At 38.1% G+C, this 21969-nt stretch overlaps 1 protein-coding gene across 5 annotated transcripts in view; it reads left to right on the forward strand.

Annotated features, from left to right (window-relative positions):
- The window catches only part of LOC129065885 (acylphosphatase-1), a 44003-nt gene that overhangs the window by 16310 nt on the left and 5724 nt on the right, over window positions 1–21969 (forward strand). Inside the window, exons 1-9 of one of the 5 annotated variants that reach the window (XM_054567243.1) lie at window positions 401–1266; window positions 1426–4692; window positions 7766–7864; window positions 8581–8666; window positions 9346–9450; window positions 10533–10605; window positions 15011–15082; window positions 16572–16683; window positions 17708–17867. In XM_054567243.1, coding sequence (XP_054423218.1) covers window positions 1488–4692; window positions 7766–7864; window positions 8581–8666; window positions 9346–9450; window positions 10533–10605; window positions 15011–15082; window positions 16572–16683; window positions 17708–17867 — 3912 coding nt within the window. In that variant the 5' untranslated portion in view covers window positions 401–1266; window positions 1426–1487. Of the gene's footprint in view, window positions 1–400; window positions 4693–7765; window positions 7865–8580; window positions 8667–9345; window positions 9451–10532; window positions 10606–15010; window positions 15083–16571; window positions 16684–17707; window positions 17868–21969 lie in introns of those variants that run through there. The other 4 variants (XM_054567252.1, XR_008528624.1, XM_054567246.1 and 1 more) reach the window with 4 other exon arrangements.

The raw sequence follows: 21969 nt of genomic DNA on the forward strand, positions 1-21969 counted from the left end.
TGTGAAAAGACCTTGGGACGCAATTAGTGCGCGTGCGCCCGGGAGTGTCAACGGACGACAGGGACTTCTCGGGGAATCTCAGGAGCGCATGCTCTGAGCTCGCGCGTGCACGAGCCTCGCGAGCCAAGGAGCGCGCAGCTGGCCTCCGTGGCGGTTGGTATTTGGAGTTGGTAAAGCAGGATTTGAGGTGACTTGGGGGAACGCAGGGGACGAAAGGAGGATTCCGGGCGCCCTTCTAACACCAGAAGCGTTGTGCCGACCGCTGCGGGTCAGCTTTCTGGACCCAGGAGATCTCGCGGCCTTCCTTCACTGCGGGTGCCCTCGTCGGGGCGGGCCAGGTTTAAGGTTGCGAGGTGGGGGAAGGGCCGGGGTGGCGCCTACGCCCAGCCTGATCGGGGGAGGTGGTCGCCTTCGGCCGGGGCCCCATTCCCCAAAGCTTTATATTACTTGTCTTGGAAATCGCCAGATCTCCAATTATACCTATGATTTTCCTGGATTGAAAAACTAGCCCTACCACCTGCGAGAGGTGTAGCCCATGCTGTTCTCTCAGTTGAGGGGACCTTTAATTGCACTATCATCTTAATTATTCCTTTTCTTTTTTTCCCCCCACCTAGGAGAAACTTAAAAAACAAAGTTAGACATCCCCTTACCATCATTGTTATTGCCAAGGTAGTTTGTAGCTACTGTAAAGACCAAAAGTAAAAGGATATTAGTAATAACTTTATGAAAACTTAGCAAAGTAAATACACTAACAAGATTTAAAAATCAAACAAAGGCTTATAATGAAAAGAAATTTTCCTGCCTTATCCTTACCCATTCCCAGTCTTTTTCCCCCAAGGTAACGACACTTAATCATAATAACAATGGTTATTAATAATAATCTCTTTATGCCCATCTCTTCTTGATATAATAATTTGACTTTATTTCCTCCTATTCCTTCATCTTCATATTACAATGTCTTAAAACTTTATAAGGTGTTGTAAAAGTCATGGTTATTGTGTAATGTATGAATGTTACGAAACTAACGAGTTTTTTTTTGTGTGAATAATTTCTAGCTAATGTTTTTGAGGAGAGTGTAGTCATCTGTTTCTGGTGAAGTGATTAGAATTTCAAACACTGACTTCATGGATTAACTTCAAATGTGATTATGACTTCACTTTAGGGCATGTGGATTTAGAAGGAATCGATGAAAATTATGAAATTATCAGTGCCACTTTGGATGTTAAATCCATTGTATCAAACATGAGCTGTGTGACTTGCCAAGAGGTCAGAGCCATAATTTGTTTTGTTTTGCTTTACATGGTTTAATAAGAGATTTCATGTACGTCAGATGATATTTTTTCATACTGCTTCAGAGAAAAGGGTAATGCTATGTAACTTTGAAGCTTTGATAGTGTGCTTGTGTGTTTTGTTTTTCTCCCATAGGCCATTATTTCAATCAGAAAAGGAAACCACAGCCTGGCATACGCACCAGATTTCTACCTGCCATGATCAAGTGCTTGTCAGATGAAGTACAAGCCAAACTGCGTTCTGGTTTGGCTATATGCTCCTTAGGCCAATGTGTGGAGGAGCTTGCCGTCAACAGCATTGATGCTGAAGCAAAATGTGTGGCAGTGAGGGTGAATATGGAAACCTTCCAAGTTCAAGTGATAGACAATGGTTTTGGGATAGGGAGCAATGATATAGACAAGGTAGGAAATCGTTATTTTACTAGTAAATGCAACTCTATACAGGACTTGGAGAACCCGAGGTTTTATGGTTTTCGAGGGGAGGCCTTGGCCAGTATAGCAGACATGGCCAGTGCTGTGGAAATTTCATCCAAGAAAAACAGGACAATGAAAACTTTTGTGAAACTGTTTCAAAATGGAAAAGCCCTGAAAGCTTGTGAAGCTGATTTGACTAGGCCAAGTGCTGGGACAACAGTAACAGTATTTAACCTATTTTATCAGTTACCTGTAAGGAGGAAATGCATGGATCCTAGACTGGAGTTTGAGAAGGTTAGGCAGAGGATAGAAGCTCTTTCACTCATGCACCCTTCCATTTCTTTCTCTTTGAGAAATGATGTTTCTGGTTCTATGGTTCTTCAACTCCCTAAAACCAAAGACATATGTTCACGATTTTGTCAAATTTATGGACTAGGTAGGTCCCAAAAGTTAAGAGAAATAAATTTTAAATATAAGGATTTTGAGCTTAGTGGCTATATCAGCTCTGAAGCCCATTACAATAAGAATATGCAGTTTTTGTTTGTGAACAAAAGACTGATTTTAAGGACGAAATTGCATAAACTCATTGACTTTTTATTAAGGAAAGAAAGCATCATTTGCAAGCCAAAAAATGGCCCTGCCAGTAGGCAAATGAATTCAAACCCTCGGCACCGATCTAACCCAGAACTCTATGGGATATATGTAATCAATGTGCAGTGCCAATTCTGTGAATATGATGTATGCATAGAGCCAGCAAAAACTCTGATTGAATTTCAGAACTGGGATACTGTTTTGGTTTGCATTCAGGAAGGAATGAAGAAGTTTTTAAAGAAAGAAAAACTATTTGTGGAATTATCAGGTGAGGACATTAAGGAATTTAGTGAAGATAATGATTTTAGTTTATTTAGTGCTACTCTTCAGGAGCATGTGTCCTCGGATGAGAAGTGTGACCAGGTAAATTTCCAAGAAGCATGTAATAATATTTTGGATTCCTATGAAATGTTTAATTTGCAATCAAAAGCTGTAAAAAGAAAAACTACAGAAAACATAAACACACAGAACTCTGGGGATTCAGAAACTATCAGAAAAAATACAAATGATTCATTTTTGCATACATGTGAATCGGATGGCCCAGGGCATAGTAAAATGACAGAATCAACTTTACAAAACAAAGATAGCTCTTGCTCAGCATCAAGCATCTTAGAACAAGAGAGAGCTGAAGCATCTGGGTCAGGAGAAAATGAGAAACATAAAACATCTTGCTTGGAACTTAACTCTTCAGAAAATGCATGTGGAACCAGTTCAGAAATGTTTGCGAGCCCTTTTCAGACGTTAGGTCACTTTGAAGAGAATGGAAATGATCTCGAAATACAGAAAGTAAGTACTACTCTTCATGTCATGGCTGCGGACATCCGGAAAAATAATAGAATTCAGACCCAACTAGAGACATTTAAAGGTGCTACTGAAATCGGATGCCAACCTCTGCCTTTTGAGACAACATCACTGAGAGTACATGGTGCTAAGAGGGAGGAAGAAAAAAGAAAAAAAGAACCTAGTAATTGTGGAGGAATAAATGTTTTTAGTTATGGGCAAATTAAATTATGTTCCACTGGTTTTATAACTCATGTGGTACAGAGTGAGCAAACTAAACCAACTGAAACAGAACATTCGTTTAAAAATTGTGTTCAACCTGGTCCTATGAGTGCCAAAGAAACGTTTGGAAATAGAATACACCATTCAGTTGAGACTCCAAACATGAAAGATTTAACCAGCACTTTAAGTAAAGAATTTGCTCAACTGCCCAACAAAAAATTGTGCAGAACAAATGTAAGTTATAGGTCAGAGAACAAACCTATACCAAAAACTGCATATACCTGGTGTAGTGGTAGTAAGAGAAAAGATAAGTTGATTGGCTCCTCCAGACCCATAGCGCTTAAAAAACTAAGCTTAAATTCACAACTAGGATCTTTAGAAAAGTTCAAGAGACAGTATGGGAAGGTTAAAAATCCTCTAAATGCCGAAATGGAGGAAAACAATAATTCTGAAATCACTACCAATCTCAGTCCTCAAGTTGAACCTGACATTCTACAGAGAGACAAAAACCACTTAGATAACTTTAACATGTGTAAAATCACTGCTATGAAACATAATGATTCAAATAGTAGGAGTCAACCAGTAAGTCACATTCCGTATTCAGAAAACTTTGTATTCTCCAAGGAAGAAGACTGTTTACAACAACAGATGCCTTGCTTTGGAGAAAGCGCTGTAACACTAAAGGATCCATCTCATTTTAATAGAAAACCTTTGGATGTTGAGAAGTCACTTGAATCACTAGCCTCTAAATTATCCAGAATGAAAGGCTCTGAAAAAGAAACTCAGACAGTGGAGATGATGAGTCATTATATTGAACTTCCCCAATCAGATTCCAGTAGGAAAGACAGTGACTTGTACAATGGGTTATCCCTGGATTCTTATATGTCATTCAAAAGTGAACCTAAAAAAACAGAGAGTGTTGTCCCAATGTCAGACTTTGTCACACAGGATAATTCCTTCAATAAAGATAGTGAAACATATTCTAATAACAGTACAAGAAAGAACTCTGTGATATCAGAAACAAATTTGGCGTTACCCTATAATCATTCTGCAGTTAATAGTAAAGATTCAGATGCTCTTATAGCTTCAGAACAGCAGGTGGGAAGTCCTAACTCTCTCAGTGGAGTGTTAATGAATCACATAGACAATTCCACAGCCAACACAAATGGAACTTGTTTTCAGAGTGAGGAATCTATAGCAAGAACTTGTTCTGAAAATGAAGAGTCAAACACATGTTCTTTGGATTGGCAGCAGCACTTTGATGTAGCCCTTGGAAGAATGGTTTATATCAACAAAATAACTGGACTTAGCACATTCATTGCTCCTACTGAGGACGTTCGGGCTGCTTGTACTAAGGACCTAACAACTGTGGCTGTGGATGTGATACTTGAGAATGGTAAGTCTATAATGTCTACTGGCATGAAATGCTTTTGAAAATTATCTCAGCAGATAGAACATTTTGAAGTTTAGTTATAAAATGTGTTTTATTATATATGTAGATTCTCTAGGTCCGATACTATTTAAAGCTAGAAATACAATGAAACACTGTTATAGAATGGAAGTGTACATAAATGTGAGACATAAATGTATATGTGTGAGACAGTTTTTATTTATTAATCTTCACACAGGAATCTTTTTTCATTGATTGCAGAAAGAGAAACATTGATGTGAGAGGGAAACATCAATTGGTGCCTTCCATATGCACCCCACTGGGGGATGGAACCCGCAACCTTTTAGGTGTACTGATGATGCTCCAACCAAGTGAACCACCTGGCCAGGGCGAGACAGTTGTTAGTGAAATGGTACAATTAATAGTAGAGAAGATCCACTGTGCTTCCCTAGCCCACTTTCCCCTTTCTCCCAAACAGACAACTTTCCTAGAAATTTAAAGGCACCTGCAACGCCAGTGTAGTATTTTTCTGGAAGTCGCTCAGTGCAGCTCCCAGGTAAACAGCCAGAATGATCCTGTAATCATCCTAGGTTTCCCAGTAAAATCAAAGGCTCAGTATGTGTTATTGTTTGTTTTTTTTAGAGAATAGGACTTGACCATAGTCTTTTTGGAATATAGATTAAATATGTGCCTTCATAACTATACTTTTCAAATGTATTTTATTATAATGCATATGCTAATCCACTTGATCTGTTTATTGTATAAGTAGCTATTATTCAGGAAGACAGTAATGTGGCTTTGAGATCATACCACAAGGCTACATCAGAGCCTAGCCTAGGACTCTGAGTTCTCAGGTCTAAGTCAACATTAATAGTGACATTGTTTTGGCTGTGTGTTTAGAGCCAGATGTTGGGAGATGGTAGAGCTGATTTCCATCTGGCTGTAATTCTTGGTTTTGTACCAGGAGGATAAACATTAAGTGTGCCTCCATATTAAAAGTCTTGAATGTTGCCAAAAAAATGTAAATTACATGAATGTAATCACAAATTAATTTATAATTTCTCTTTAGGATTAATGTCTCTGGAAGGGGGTTCTGATTTAAGATTAAATAAGATCTTTATTTTTCAGTGGGTTCCAGTTTTTTCCCTTGTAAAAAAAATAATCACAGTAGTAAATTTCAAAGAATTAAATAGGAGAAAACCCTTTCCTTTCAATGTGCTCCTGAGACTATCAGGTTGCTCTTAAAGACACATGTGTTTTTCAATCAATGTAGTTTTATGTCCTGATTTATACTGAATGCTTATCAGAGGTAAATCTAAGGAACTGGCACCTCATCTTCCTGAAATGCAACTGCTTCTGATACGGTAATAAAAAATAACTGGATTCCATTAAACTGAGCTGACTGTTGCTAAACAAAGGGGAAAATCTTGGTTGGCCACCATACTCAACATAAACATCTGCTTCTGTTAAATAAATCTAGATGTTTAAAAAACACTTCAACCTACTTAACTTTCTGGATTAGCAACTCTGGTAATGAACTTTTGAAGATCATGTTGACTCAGTTTCATAATGAAAAATAAAGTATTTGGATACAGAAACAAGTTCCATGAAAAGATGGCTCCTAAGTACTCTCCTTAATGGACTGTTACCTTTCTTGAAATGGCTGATGTATAGCAGGAGATTAAGACATTCTTAAACCATACATAAAAACAGAAGATGCCTCCGGCTGGGTGGCTCAGTTGCTTGGAGCATTGTTCCATGCACCAAAAAGGTTGTGGGTTCGATCCCCCTTCAGGGCACATATCAGGGTTGTGGTTTCAATCCCCAGTCAGGGCAAGTACAGGAGGCAGCCAATCGATATTTCTCTGTCATATCAATGCTTCTCTGTTTCTTCCCCTTTCTCTCTCTCTCTAAAATCAAGAAACATATCCTTGGCTGAGGATTAAAACAAACAAACAAACATAAGATGAATTGTTAAGAGGTAAATTTAATTGTGCAGAAGAGAGGATACATAAAGGTCATTTTAAGGGGTTGTATCAAGTCTCCAAGGCCTGGCAGTTTTTAAAGTATCTTTAACTCTGCAACCTTATTTTACTTCCTACTTTAATTTTATCATTCTAAATTAATTTCCAATTTTTGTTCAACCAATTTATCTTTTTGAAACAATAGTTTCATTATGTTTTGACCCTATTGAAAAAACTGTCAAATTCAGCATTATTTCTAAAACACAAATCTCATCATCCTTCAGAGAGGAGGACACATTTTGGGCCAGATCTTACTGGACTTTGGAGTTTAGATTCCAAATTTATTATTCATTTATCTATTCATTTATTGATTGTTCACACAGTGCTAGGCCCTGCCACATTGCAGATTAACTGACTTTGCTTTTAGGAGTTTACAGCCTATTAAAGCAGATAGCTAGCTATCTACTCTTGATCTTAACCAAAAGGCTGAGAAGCGATAGAAGATAGACATCTAAATATAATTATAATGTGATGAGATCTAAATATAATTATAATATGATGAGATAAATTTTGTAATAAATACATATATTGGGATAAGAGACATATAAATCGGGGACTTGTGAAGGTTGTACTCAGTAGTGAAGGATGACAGTTAAGTACCAATATATGTTTAATACAGTGTTTCTCAACTGTGGAACTCTTGTTTTGGACTAGGTAAGTCTTTGTTGTGGAGTCTCTCTGATACGTTGTAAGATGTTAGCAGCATTCGTAGCCTCTGTCTGCGAGATGCCAGTAGCACTCCTTACCCAAGTAGTGACAACCAAAATTGTCTCAAGATAGTGCCGTATGTTCCCCATGTAAAATTGCCCCTGTTGAGAATCAGGTACAGATTAAACTCCTCATTCTGTCAGGTACAGATGGATAATGGGACTAAGCATTCATGGAGATTTCTAAGTTAGCAGGGTAACTTCATTAACGAACTTCTGACTTTCCATCTAGAGTTTAGCAGTCTGCCTTAGGTCTTGATTCAGTTTGTACAGAAAGAGATTTTAATTTATAATAGTCTGTTTATACTTTGAGTTCGAATGCCTAGGTTTTTCTTTTTTTACATTTAGGATCTCAGTACAGGTGTCATCCTTTTAGAAGCGACCTTGTTCTTCCTTTCCTTCCTAGAGCTCGGGAAGAGAGCACTGTGATGAGACAGAATAACAGAGGTAGGGGCAATAACAGAGATTGCTGGAACACCGCGGACATAGCGTACCACCTAACTAAAAAAATAAAAAAGGAAGAAAAAGCAAAGAAGGGTTGTATTATTAAGCTTGATCAATGCCAGCTGCGCCTTACTGGAACCAGGAATACTCCATGGTCCTATTTAACAGCAGAACTAAGTGATTCTGTGCATACATTTAGATCAGAAATTACTTTCCCAGACTTCAAGACAGTACTGGGGGGTTATGCAGTCGGTGGTGTCTTGTGATTGAGAAATTGTTTCTTATTTTTAAAGATTGGAGTTGTGCTCCATAGTGCAGTAGTTTTATGTAAGCAAAACTCTTATATTTAAAAAAGAAACTAGAGACATTTATTATTTTTTCTTTGTTTCTGAAAATAGATAAGGCATATTTTTTACTAAAGGAAGTGAGGCTACTAATTTGAACCTGTTTCTTCTGGACTTGTATTCTGAAATATCTCTTGAAAACAGTTTGGAGGAAAAGCTATAATGCCAGAAGATACAGTCATCAACTCCAGTTAAAAGTATCAGATAAAAACAATTTAGAGATACTGCAAACGGCAAACTCTGAACCTTTGTAGAATATGGGGACAGTGTGTCTGATCTTTGGTCTTTAGGCTATACCACACCAAATATGAGATGCCATTCACCTTTTTCCCCAAGGCTCTTGGTGCCAACTTTACCTGTACCCTTTTGCACTAGATACTGTGGATGATGCTGTTGGTAGAGAATCACTTCAGTCTTTGTTCTCGGAATGGGACAATCCAGTATTTGCCCGTTACCCAGAGGTGGGTCTGTAGCAATTTTTCTTCGCTTGTTAACTGAATTTCATTTAAGTTGGGTATGGGCATGACTGACTATACTAATTTGTAATTATGAATGGAAAGTGGATATGTTTCCAAATAATTTATTTGGAAATTAGTGTTTAATGTAGAAAGGAGGAATCAGAATTAATAGCATTTTGGGAGTCCAGCTTTACTTTTGGATTAAACATAATCAGTGTGGGAATAGTGAAAGTGTTCACTACTCTTAAAAACCTCTGGCAGAGTATTTAGGGTGGTGATAATAAAAACCGTTATTAAATAAAGTAGTGAATCTTCTACTGGAGGAACAGTTCATCCCTGGAACTGAGTGTATGTTCTCATTTCGTGGGCTATCACAGAGTGTACTGTGTTGTGATGAGGGCGAGGAGGAGATGAGCATTTAATTATTGATTCTTCAGTTAAGATACCTTTAAAGACTTGATCACGGAGCCTAGACAAATTGTTATTCTGAAATAATGTCAGTTTTTGTCAGTGAGTTTGTTCATAGAGCCTTTTGAATTTCTATAAATTTTCTGAATACAGCCCACCTCTAGTTGGTTCTATGAAAACGAATGTTTTTAAAGCACTTTGAGACCTTTGGTAAAACAGTTCTGCAGACAGAAAAAATTTACATTTAAATGATATTTGTTCTGGGTCTTTCTAGGTGGCTGTCGATGTAAGCAGTGGTCAGGCTGAGAGCCTAGCAGTTAAAATTCACAACATCTTGTATCCTTATCGTTTCACCAAAGACATGATTCATTCGATGCAGGTAAAAGATTGACTTGATAGCTCATAAAAAATATATTTAAGCCCCAAGCTAGACTAACTCTTGTGAAATTGGATTTATTTAATGATATAGACCACCCTGCTCAAGGCACAGATGTTTTTTAAATTCTTACTGGAACTTCATCATCAGAAGAAAAAGAAAAGGACTAAAAGTAATTACAAAGAAAAAAATGTCCTTAGTAGGGTGAGCAGGTTTGGAGGGATAAATTATGGATTCAGGCTCACAGTGTTAAGGTTCATAAATTGACTTTATATTTTGACAATAATTTATAAATCAACTGCGTACTAGAGAGACATTGTCTTCAAATGTGCAACAATGTCCCTTTTTAAACAGCCCTATGTTGTGTGAGGCTACAAATGACATGGTTTAGGAGATGTCCTAGATTGAGGAGTTCCATTAGCAAAAGGGACCTCTTGTCTCATCTGCTTTTCTAGATTTCCCTCTCTCTACACCACTCTCTGGATGACTCTGTCTCCTTGTTTTCAGTATGGGAACAAATTAGGAGGTTAGACAAACTAGGAGTGAGGTAAACTCCCAGTCACTCCATCCAAAATAGGCCCGGGGGTAGCGATACAGATTAGGGGGTGTGAGGGGAGCCTTATCAGGACCTGGACAGAGAGGAGCCATCAAAGCCTAAAGCCACAGGTGGCTTTTTAATTTACTGCTTTAATGGACTAGCTCTTTCAAAAATGCTTTTCCTTGCTTTTGTGTAAATTTTAAAAATTTATTCTCCTTTATTTGTTAGCAATCTCTGGTCATATTAATAATTCTGTGGTTATATTACACATTAAGAAAGGTCATTCTGTTGGGAACATTTCAGGTCTACTCGAAAGTTTTGTTAGCACATCCCTCTCAGATGCCCAGTCTGTGTTCCTGTTATGTCTTCTGACCACTCTGCTTGCCCATCCCTTTATCCTCCCCGATGACCCCTTAGGTTCATCAGCACCTCTATGAAAAATTATAGTGCAAACAACTCTAAATTAAATAGTTTTGTCTCTTTCTGTACAGATAAGCCTACGTTAATTTTTATTTAATGTTGTACCACTTATTTCAATGTATGGCAGGTTCTCCAGCAAGTGGATAAAAAGTTTATTGCCTGTTTAATGAGCACTAAGACTGAAGAGAACGGTGAGGCAGGTAAGAGTGGAGATTAGCCTTGACGAGTAACCAGCTACTGTTCTGATAGCCCCCCCTTTAAGGTTTTTTTGTATATGCACTACCATTGCAAGGGTTTGGAAAGATTAGGGGAAACCAATCTAACTTAATATTTTGAAGTGATAGTTTTAAAGCACATTCAATTTTGTACACATACACATACATATATAAGACATACATAGCTAAGATACATGTTAAGCCATTAAACAGTAGTTACTTTGGGAGTGAGAATGGAAGTAGGCAAAGGGGAAATTTCATGCTTTACTTTAAAATATTTTTTATTGTTTGACTTTTAAATAATGTTTTTATGTATTCCCTTCATAATGATAGAAACTTTGTATAATGAAGTATACTATGTTTATCAAAAGTTAGATGCAATTGCTTGGTGACTTGCTTTAATAAAACAGTAATAGTTTGTAAATAATATGAACTCATTCAACAAATATTTAATACCTGTCGTATGCCCTGGACTGTATTAGGTCCTAGGGATACAATGGTGAGGAAGAGAAATACATGGAGGAGGAACAGATAATTACACAAATGTTAAATATTTCTAGCTAGTGTTATGGATGAGAGAAAAAGGCCTTAAGAACCTGTATTGAAAGATCTGATTTAGTCAGGGAGGCCAGGGACTGTTTTCTTGGTAAAAAGAAGAGGTTGGAAGTATGAGTATGAATTAGCCAGGGAAAGAAGAGAGGGAGGAGTATTCTTGGCAGAGAGAATAGCGTGCAATTTGTGATTTCCTCTCCTTTCGTGAGGGGAAGCAGGGCAAGTGCACTTGGAGTTAGATCAAGAAGATGAGGACCGGTCCCAAGTGCCAATTTCAAGTTTGTCTTTGTCCCAACACCAACTGGATACAATTGAAAGCTTTCTGTTTTCGTTTTTTACTGTTTTTCTAATGTTATTTTTGTGGTGGCGTGTGTTACGCCGCATTTACATTTTGAAAATCTTGCCGTGGGTGCAGTATGGAGAATGGCTTAGGTATGGGGGTGCAGTCCCAGTAATGCAGAGAGCCTGTTAGGAGCATATTGCAGTATAGCTGGGACCAAAGTGGACCAGAGAGAACTGAATGCTTTGGAAAGATATTTAGGAGATAAAGTCAACAGGGTTTGGTCATGGATTGGATATAGGGAAGATATATCAAAGATGGCCCCTGGTTTTCTGACCTCTGTAACTGAGTAGATGATGTTATAGGACATCGTGATGTTGGATAAAAAGCAGGCAGAAAGTGAAAGTCTTGAGTTCAGCTGAAATCTGTTTGAAATGTTCAAGGAGAGATGTCAAGAATGTGGTTGGATTTTACAGGTTTGGGACTAGAAAAGCATTCTGGTATGGAGGTACGAATCTGAGTTGTCAGCACAAAGTTGGTCATTGAAGTCATAAGTGTAACTTTACTTAACTAAAAAAAGTGAAGGGTAAGGAAAAAGAGATTCTGAACCTAGAATAATTCCCATATTTAATGGCTAGCCAGAAAAGGGTGAACCAGCAGAAAAAGTTGTGAAGGAACAGCTAGAGAAATAGGAAGAAAACAGACAAAGGTCGTGTTGTAAAGCCAAGACTTCACATGAATGCTGCCAAGAGGTTAGGTAAGATGAGGATCAAAACGATCTGTTCAGTTTAGTGACAGCGGAAGTCAGGGACCTGAAGTGAGAACTGTCTCAGGGAAGAGGTGGGGGGAGGCTGGCAGAGACTGCAAAGAGAGACTCAAACATCTGTGACGTGGCAGAGAGAGACCGAAAAGGGCGAGGGTGAGAGAAGGCTCTTTGCTTTAAACTGGGAGATTCTTGAGCACATTTACAATGCTTGATACTGTAAGGCTCCAGAAAAGGCCTGCGTGGCTGATACCCCGGAGCACAAGTGGACGAGCTGGCTCCACATCGGTAGACCTGCAGGCAAGTGCTTCTGAAGTTTGAACAGTTCATTCCCTTTGTATTTCAAAATATTCCCTTTTGTCCTGTTTACAATGTAGACTTTTCTAATAAATGTCATGCTAGATCAAAGGCAAGTTAACCAAAATTTTGTCATAGTTATCATTAGTGAATTAGTGAAGGTCAAATTATAGTATTACTGTTTCTAGAAAATGAATAGATTTTATTCTGAAGTGTTGATTATCTGGAATTCTTTGTTAAAATACTCAAATCTCAACTAATGGCATCCAAGATGGGTGTTGCCACAAAATCTATTGATGTGCAAAGGAATAAAAGGGACCTTTCTAAATTTCTCTTAAGATACAATATTATCATTGTATCGATTAGCTGTCAACAAAGGGTGCTCTTAGATAAATGCATTTTTCTAAATCAAAATGTATTTTTACTGTTGCTCATGAATATCAAAAGCAACCTATTCCTACAATGAACTAACAACATATTTTACTACCTGCACATATTTTTGTAATGGGCAAATATATTAATGTTTTAAATTATAGTGAAATTACTGTCATATATTGGCATTTTTTAATGTTTCCACCTACAGTAACATAAGTTGTTCTGTTATGATACCCTAAAGAATAAGGATTCATTCATTTTTTCTGTAAATCATTATTGAGTGCCTATTATGTACCTGATTGCTGTTACACGTGCTAGAAATATAACAGAAATCCTTGCCTATAAAAGACTTGTATTCTGTTGTGTTGGAATATTCAAAATACAGCATCCAGCATTAGTAGTTACCTTCATATATTCTGCATCATTCAGGGAATGAAAAAGGTTGTGAACACTATGTAAACTATAAGCCATTCCTCCACAGTCAGGTACAAGAGTGATTCTTTTAGGGTCACTGACTCTTAGTAATTCACATTGGCTCGAGTTTCAAATTTGAGGTTACTCCCTCACAATTTATTATTTATTCCATTTTCTTGCCCAATACAGGATGTTCAGTATTCATCACAACCAGCTGCAACTCCTCCTATCCTCAGAGGACTTTAAAATTCAGCATTTTGGGGCCTGTTCCTGTGGTTGAACATGCTGTCAGAAAAGTTATTTCCTTTTTTCTTTAATCTTAGCTCGCATGCCATGAATTGATAGTGTCAGAGAAGCAATTTTTTAGTAGAATCCAGGAAAAGAGGCAGTGTCTATTTTGATTAAATTCAAGAGAGTTTTTTTAATCAATGTGATCGGTATCAATAAACCTCAACTCTTTGGCCAGAAATATTAAAATTACAAGCTAAAAGATGTAGTCATGTAAGTGAGAATCAGTCCTCCTGTCAACAGGAAAAAGATGAGTTTTGGCTTTCCGGGTCAGGACATTCTGCCTCCTCTCTTGCACTTGAGCACCTGAACCCTTGCTACTCACAGTCTGTGAACAGCATCCATTACCTGGGAGTTCATTAGAACCGCAGAAGTTCGTGTTCCACCCTTCACTTAACTGAGTCAGAATCTGCATTTTAGTAAGATCTCTAGATGATTTGTGTGCCCATCAAAGTTTGAAAAGCCTGAGTCTAAATCAAAGCCAACTGTGGCCAGTGGGCTAGATCCAGGCATCACCTGTTTTTTTACTGCCAGGTAGATAAGAATGGTTTTTACATTCTTTAAGTGGTTGGGAAAAAGCAAAAGAAGAATATTTCTTGATATATTAAAAGTATACAGAAACTAAGTTTTACGGGAACATAGCTACAATCTTCACATGTTATCTGTGGCTGCTTTGGTTCAAAATGAATAGTTGAGTAGCTGTGACAGAAACCATGTGTCTCAAAAACCTGAAATATTTACTCTCTGGTCCTTCACAGAAAAAAATTTTCTGAACTCTGATCTAAAGCGTAGTAGGTTACATTCTTCATCAGTTCCAGAGTAGCTTGCAAATCAACATCAGCTGATTATAATAATGTATTGTTTAATGATCCTTCATTCTACCAAATTTGAATTAATAAAGCGAAACCATTATTTAAAGATTAAAATGTAGGGTTTTAATTTTGTTTTATAAATGAAATAATAATGAACTAAAGAGTTTTTCATCAGACATAAATTTGTTGTATTTTTCCTCATAATTTCATTTAAGGAAATAAAATATACAGTTCTTACTACTCAGTATGTTTCTCTTATGCTCACCTCATTAAGTAGTTTGAATTAACCTTTTGCTCGCTCTACACATGATTATTTTAATCTTTTTTTAGCAGAATCGACTGATTTTTTAAAAATTTGTTTTGTTTTTAGACAGAGGGGAAGGGAGTGAGAAAGAGAGGGAGAGAAACATCAATGTGTGGTTGCCTCTCGCGCGCCCCTTCCTAGGGACCTGGCCTGCAACCCAGGCATGTGGCCTGAGTGGGAATTGAACTGGTGACCCTTTAGTTTGCAGGCTGACGCTCAGTCCATTGAGCCACACCAGCCAGGACTGATTATTTTAATCTTGATCGACTAATTTGAAACTCTAGTAACCCTTGATAATCTTCTAGGTGGAAATTTGCTAGTCTTGGTGGATCAGCATGCTGCCCACGAGCGTGTCCGTTTGGAGCAGCTTATTATTGGTAAGGATCTACCTGGGACTAAAAGAGAGTTGAGATGCCTCGGCCAAATGACTATACCTGAAAGTTTTTCTAACTGTGACTGTTGTGAGGAAAATGAATTGTATGTTTTAAAAATTAAGCTGAAGTCCTCTGGTTTAGCTTCTTTTAAAACTGAAAGAATGAAGTAGTTCACTTTACTAATTCAAACATGTGGACCTTGCATTGTCAAAGATACATTTGCTGTATATTTATCATAAACTCTAAGGATTGGGTGTCTAAGGATTAGGCTGCTTCATTATGATGTCAGGCACCAATATATGCCATGGGCTCATATAATCTTTTCTTTTTAAAGATTTTATTTATTTACTTTTACAGAGAGGAGAAAGGAGGGAAAAAGAGAGGGAGAGAAACATCCGACGTGTGAGAGATACATCAGTCAGTTGCCTCTCACACACCCCCAACTGGGACCTGGCCCACAACCCAGGCATGTGCCCTGACTGAGAATCGAACTGGCGACCTTTTGGTTCACAGGCCAGCACTCAATCCACTGAGCCTCACCAGCCAGGGCTGCCCATATGATCTTGGTGTACCTTCCTCACAGTTTATCAGGCAGAGACCACCAGCAGCTCAGAAAGCCCAATAAATTGTTTTTATTTTAAATTTTGTGGTTGAATAAGTATAATCAAGTAGGTTTAAGTCAGAAAGGTACAAAAGGAAATATAGTCAAGTCCTCTTTCCACCTTTGTCTCTCACCCCACCTAGTTTCTCTCCCCAGATGCAACCAGTATCATTAATTTGTTATGTATCCTTCCAAAGTCGGTGCGTGCTTTCTAATCTTTGCAACCCTTTTTTCTCATCATTGAGCAGTATGTTCCCCAAGAGGTAAAATACAAGGAAACTCTTAACTGCTATGGTCAAGTAATGAAATACCTAATGTCAAAGAGTTAGGCGAGGACCTGGGGTGATATTTTATGGATTAGAATGGCAATGATGTTCCCTCCATGTTCACTTTTTCTTGTAAAATGAAGATCTAATTGTTGGAAAAAGTATAGTAAAAACTTACTTGCTCTAATCCCTGGACCATTTGAGAATAGTACTAATGACTTAAGTCTTCAAAGACTGGCGAACCCTTCTGAAGGAATGGGGAGGCCCTCTTGAGCCACAGGACTGTTAGAGTAAACCCACTTTATTTCCTCAGCAGTCCACATCATTCACTTCTGTAATTAAAGCCGCATTTATTGACTATCTATAGGAACATTGCATTATTCATTTGAATATAAGATTTAAGCCTTCTATTTCTTATTTTTGGAAATACTGTATTCCATGAATAAACAGACTGGATATTCACTAGTTTGACTTTAATAATGGAAATTCAAAGCCTAAAACTGTACATTGAACCACTGCTAAGCACTATAGTAATTACATGGCTGTGCCTTGCCATGCTTCATTTTTATCTGAATCTAGAAGACTTCACTTCCTACTCTTAACCCATTTGTCTTTCTCCCAATAGATTCCTATGAGAAGCAACAGCCACCAGGCTCTGGTCGGAAAAAATTACTCGCTTCCACTGTAAGTCCTCCACTAGAAATAACAGTAACAGAGGAGCAAAGGAGACTCTTACGGTTAGTACCACCACAAGGATGTGCTGTTGATAGTGTAAATATTCACAACAACTTTGTGAGGTATAAGCGTAACTATTGTTCCTTTTTTCATATGAGTCACCTGAGACTAAGAGAGGTTATGTGACTTGTTCAAGGTCATAACAATGATTAAGTGGTGGAGCAGGCACTCAGAGGCAGGTTTTCTGACTCCAAATGCTATTCTTTCCACTATATTACAGCTGGTGAGTATAGGATAGAGTTTCCCTGATAATTTTTTCCAGCAGTTGGCTTAGAATACTCTTACCATTTCTTGGAACAGTCAATGTTTATGCTGTGCTCTTTCTGAAAGCAAAGTTACTCAGTAATTGCTTCCATTATGCTTTGCCTTGGTGCATTCTAGATTCTTAGTTTTCATTATCATAATCATACTGGGAAGAAAGTAAAACACTGGGCCGCAAGCAAGGGGCAAGTCATGTAATGAGTCACAAGACAGGACATTTCCCCACTTTTGGCTGTTGGAAATAAAAAAGAGAGAATTGTCTCTGAGTTTATTTCAGGTTTGGGAATATGCCACTGCCAATAAGTATTTTCCCATGGGGCATAATTTATATTAGAGGCAGATCCATTTATTTACATCTCCTTAATCAGGACTTCTCAGTTCCTGGGGCTGTTAATTACCTCCCTGCTTTACTGGTGATTCAAAACACTCTCAGCCCTTTTATTTGTGCCAAACTCCTTCAAGAGCCAGCATGAGAAGTTAGCAATTATTCAGTGAAAAATAAAGACTTAGGAACACGACTTAGAACTAAATTGACTCTCTCAATGGAAAAGAGAAAAAAAAAAAGTTACTGTGATTCAAAAAAGAAATTTACTAACAAAATCCTAAACAAATACTCATAAATGTGAGAAAAGCAGTGTAACTTACAAAACTTACGGCAGCTTTTGAGAAACTATCAGGCGTTTGGAACCAGTACTGAAATGTGAATGAACTAATACTTTTACATTTGAGGTTGTAATACTTTTACATTTGAGGTTATCCCTTTAGGTGTTACCACAAAAATCTGGAAGATCTGGGCCTTGGAATTATATTTCCAGACACTAGTGATTCTCTGGTCCTTGTAGGAAAAGTACCACTCTGTTTTGTAGAAAGAGAAGCCAATGAACTTCGAAGAGGAAGACCTACCGTGACCAAGAGTATTGTAGAGGTAAGAAATAGCTGCAGATGTTAAAATTACTGAGCCATAGTAACCTCCCCTTTTGTTTAGAAACTCTGTAGTCATCTTTTATTCAGTAGGCATTTATGAAATACCTGCTGTATGCCAGGTACTAGAGAGTCAAAGATGAATTAGCTCAAGGTGACATAGAAGGACATTTATGTAATTATAACACAGTGAAATTTGGACAATATAAGTATATGCAGAAGTGCTATGGAAATACAAAATGATTGCTGTACCCAGAAGGGTGGCAATCAGGAAGACTGTCACAGAAAAGCTGGCTTTTGTTTTTGTTTTCAGAAAATGTCTTGTAAAACAGCAGGAGCCTGCCAAATGCAGAGGATGGGGAGAAGGGCTTTCTAACAGATACTAGAAGTTTGATGCAGATCCTGTGTTTAGGGAACTACCAAATGGTTCATATTAAGATATATATGGGGTTGTGGTAGAACCAAATGGGGCTACATAGGTTGCCAAGACCAAATCATAAAGGGGTTTAGCATATTCTGCTAAGTAGTTAGCATTCATCCTGTAGGCATTTGCAGCATGACTGCATGTGTATGTTTTGGTGAAGGTCTGGAAAGCTGCTGCTGGGACGTGGCATTGTGGGTGTTGAAGAGGACCATTACTTCTTATCTTACTTATGTTTCTTTTTTTTTTTTTTTTTACAACATGATTTATTTTTGTCCTTGTTGCCCTTTCTTTTCTCCTTCTCTGTTTTTGTTTTTGTTTTTTTATTGTTCAAATACATTTGTCTCCATTTTCCCGCCACCGCTTTCCCCTCCCCCCCCCCCCACCTCCACCTCCCACCCTCAGTCCTTCCCCACTTTGGCTTTGTCCAGGGGTCTTTTATACCTGTTCCTTGATTTGACCCTCCCCTTTCTTTTCCCTGTTCCTCCCTCCCTCCTTCCCTCTCCTTACTATCGGATTGTTTTTTCTTTCAATGTTGCTGGTTATATCTTTCTTGCTTGTTTGTTTTGTTGATTAGGTTCCACTTACAGGTGAGATCATACGGTATTTGTCTTTCACCCCCTGGCTTATTTTGCTTGGCATAATGCTCTCCAGTTCCATCCATGCTGTCGCAAAGGGTAGTAGCTATTTCCTTCTTTTGCTGCTTAGTATTCCATTGTGTAAATGTACCATAGTTTTTTGGTCCACTCATTTATTGATGGACACTTGTGTTGCTTCCAGCACTTGGCTATTATAAATTGTGCTGCTATGAACATTGGGGTGCATAGGTTCTTTTGAATTGGTGTTTTGGGATTCTTAGGGTATAATCCCAGCAGTGGAATCATGGGTCATCCTTTTCTGTTTTCTATTAGTGTTTTCTTCTTCTTCTTTTTTTATCCTCATTCGAGGATATGTTTATTAACTTGAGAGAGAGAAACATTGATGTGAGCGAGAAACATCAGTTGCCTTCTGTATGTGCCCCGGCCAGGGCTTGAACCTGCAACCTAGGTATGTGCCATGACTGGGCATCAAATCTGCACCCTTTTAGCGCATGGGATGATGCTCCAACCAACTGAGCCACCTGGCTAGGGCAGCATTTTCTTCATTTCATTTCATTTTCTTTTATTTCCTCTACTGGCTTAGAAGTTGAATTTGCATATCTAACAAAGTTTAAAAGTAATTTATTTCTCTGTTTTCTCTCTAAACTTAACAAAAATCAACCATCACCTCTCTCACATCTTCCATGTTGTTGCCTATTTTAATTCCACCTTGTTTTTAATTCCCCTGGTAGTCATTACTTTTATAGTAAATATATATACACACACACATACATTTTTAATCCTCACCTGAAGACATACTTATTTTTAGAGGAGAGGGAAGAGAGGGGGAGGGAAAGAGAGAGGGAGACATTGATTGGTTGCCTCTAGTACGTAACATGCCCCTACCAGGGACCAAACATGCAACCTAGACACATGCCCTGTCCAGGAATTGAACCCATGGCCTTTTTGGTTTCTGGAAAGACACTCCAACCAACTGAGCCACACCAGCCAGGGCTATAGTCAATGTTTATTTAGATTAACCAAAATGTTTCACAAAGTCTTTATTCACTGTTGCTTCCTGCATCCTACTTTGTGTATAGTTTCTTTTTATTGAAGTAAATCTCCTAAAAGTTCTTTTTTTAAGAGTCCATTAATGGTAAACTGTCTTTGAAAATATCTTTCTTTTGCCTTCACACTGGCATGATTGCCTAACTAAAAATATTACATATTGCCAGTTATCCCTCAGCATTTTGAAAATATTCCATTACTTTTTTTTACCTTGAGGACAAGGAAATTAATGTCTATGACTTATTCCTTCAGGAGTATAATTTACATCAGAGGCCATTAATCTCAACATTAAATATTAAAGATATAAAATAATTAAAAATAAAAACCAACCTTACCCCCACACTCATAAAGAGTATTCTATTACTTTTGACATTCTATTTTTGCCATTAAAGTCCATTGTCAAACTAATCATTACTTTTTGTAGGTAATCTGGGTTTCTCTCTGGTTGCCTTTAAGATTTTCTCCTTGTCTTTGATGTTCTGCAGTTTCCCTATGACGTATCTTTGTATGGATTTATTTTCATTTCCTTCTTGAGATTCATCATAATTCTTCAATTTAGAAAATATACAGTTATTATCATTTCAAACATTGATTGCTTCTTTTCCCATTTCTGGTCTCCTAGAAATCCTGTGAGATGTGTACTTGACCTTATCTTTTTCTTTTCCATGTCTTTTAACTTTTCTTTCATGTTCCTCATTTGTTTTATCTCTCTGTGATGTATTCCAGGAAATTTCTTCATTTATCTTCCAGTGAACTAAATTCTTTTTTCAACTACTATTTAATTAGATGTTTAACTTGTCCACTGAATTTTTTTTTTTTTTATAATTTCCATCACTATATTTTTTGTTTCTGGAATTTTGGTTCTTTTTCAGATCTGTCAGTTCTTTCTTCACGGTGTCCCATTTTATTCATTATGGTTTCTTACTCCTTCATCTCCAGCTCTTTATGTTTGGAGCACAGGCAAATCCACATCAACCTAGTGGACCATTTTGTTAGAAATCTGAACTACTTTAATAATATATAAAAATTAGAAGATAAATTTACTGGATAAATTGTGAGATAGATGGACACGGGAAAGACCTGAGGTACGGAGAGCAGTGGAGAGGTTATTGCACTGGTTCAAATAGGAGAGGATGAGGACGGGGCCAAGGCAAAGCAGTGGCAATGCAGAGGAGGGGCATGTTTGTAACATAAATTGGGAGGTAGAATCAAGAGGACCTGGTAAGCAACAGAATATAAAAGGGATAAAGGAGAACAGATAGGTAATGGTTCTGAGGGTTCTGGCTTGAAGGACTGGAAGGAGCGTGGGGCCCTTGACAGCAAAAGGCAGCAGAGGAGGAGTACACCTGTCTGGGGAGCGAGTCTGAGTCCACCTTTAGATACATTGAATGTGCCTACAAGTGGGGCTGTCCAGTAGATGGGCAGACCTATAGACCTAGCACTTGGGAAAGATCTGGGCTACCCGTCTTTCTTTGGGAGGTAATAGTATAAATATTTTGATAATATCAGAAACTGGCATTCTAAAGGAAGTGAGATTGTCCAGCAAACGTATGAATAAAAAGAGAAAAGAACAAAGGGTGGAGCTCGTGGAACAGCAGCATTCAGGGTATATATGTTTTAGCAGAAGTCTGGAAAGCTGCTGCTGGAACGTAGAAACAGTAAAGGATCATTGAATCTATTTGGTCGATGAGGGAGGAGGAAAATTGGGGGAAATCAGTATTGCCAAAGCCAAGGGAAGTTTAAGGCAAGAAGGGAGTGGTCAGCAATAGCAAGTGGATTTGGCTTCCCTGAGGAGACGGGTTACATTGTGGAATTATTTCCTGGTTGGGCAGGGCAGCAGACAGATTGCTATGGGTCAGAGAGTGAATGAAGGGAGGGGAAGTGGAGCTAAGTACACGAGTCTTTCAGGACCTTTGGCTGCAGACAGAAAAAGACAGCTCTTGGATTACCTTGACTTTACCCTTTCCAAAACTGCCCTTTGATCAGACAACCTTTGCTTTGTTGTCAGCATCACTCAACGTAGCTCTTTTTCCAAGGCT

Source organism: Pteronotus mesoamericanus, unplaced genomic scaffold, assembly GCF_021234165.1.
Source record: "Pteronotus mesoamericanus isolate MK-2021 breed Mesoamerican mustached bat unplaced genomic scaffold, CSHL_Meso_final contig_182, whole genome shotgun sequence".
In the NCBI taxonomy this organism is placed as follows: domain Eukaryota; kingdom Metazoa; phylum Chordata; class Mammalia; order Chiroptera; family Mormoopidae; genus Pteronotus; species Pteronotus mesoamericanus.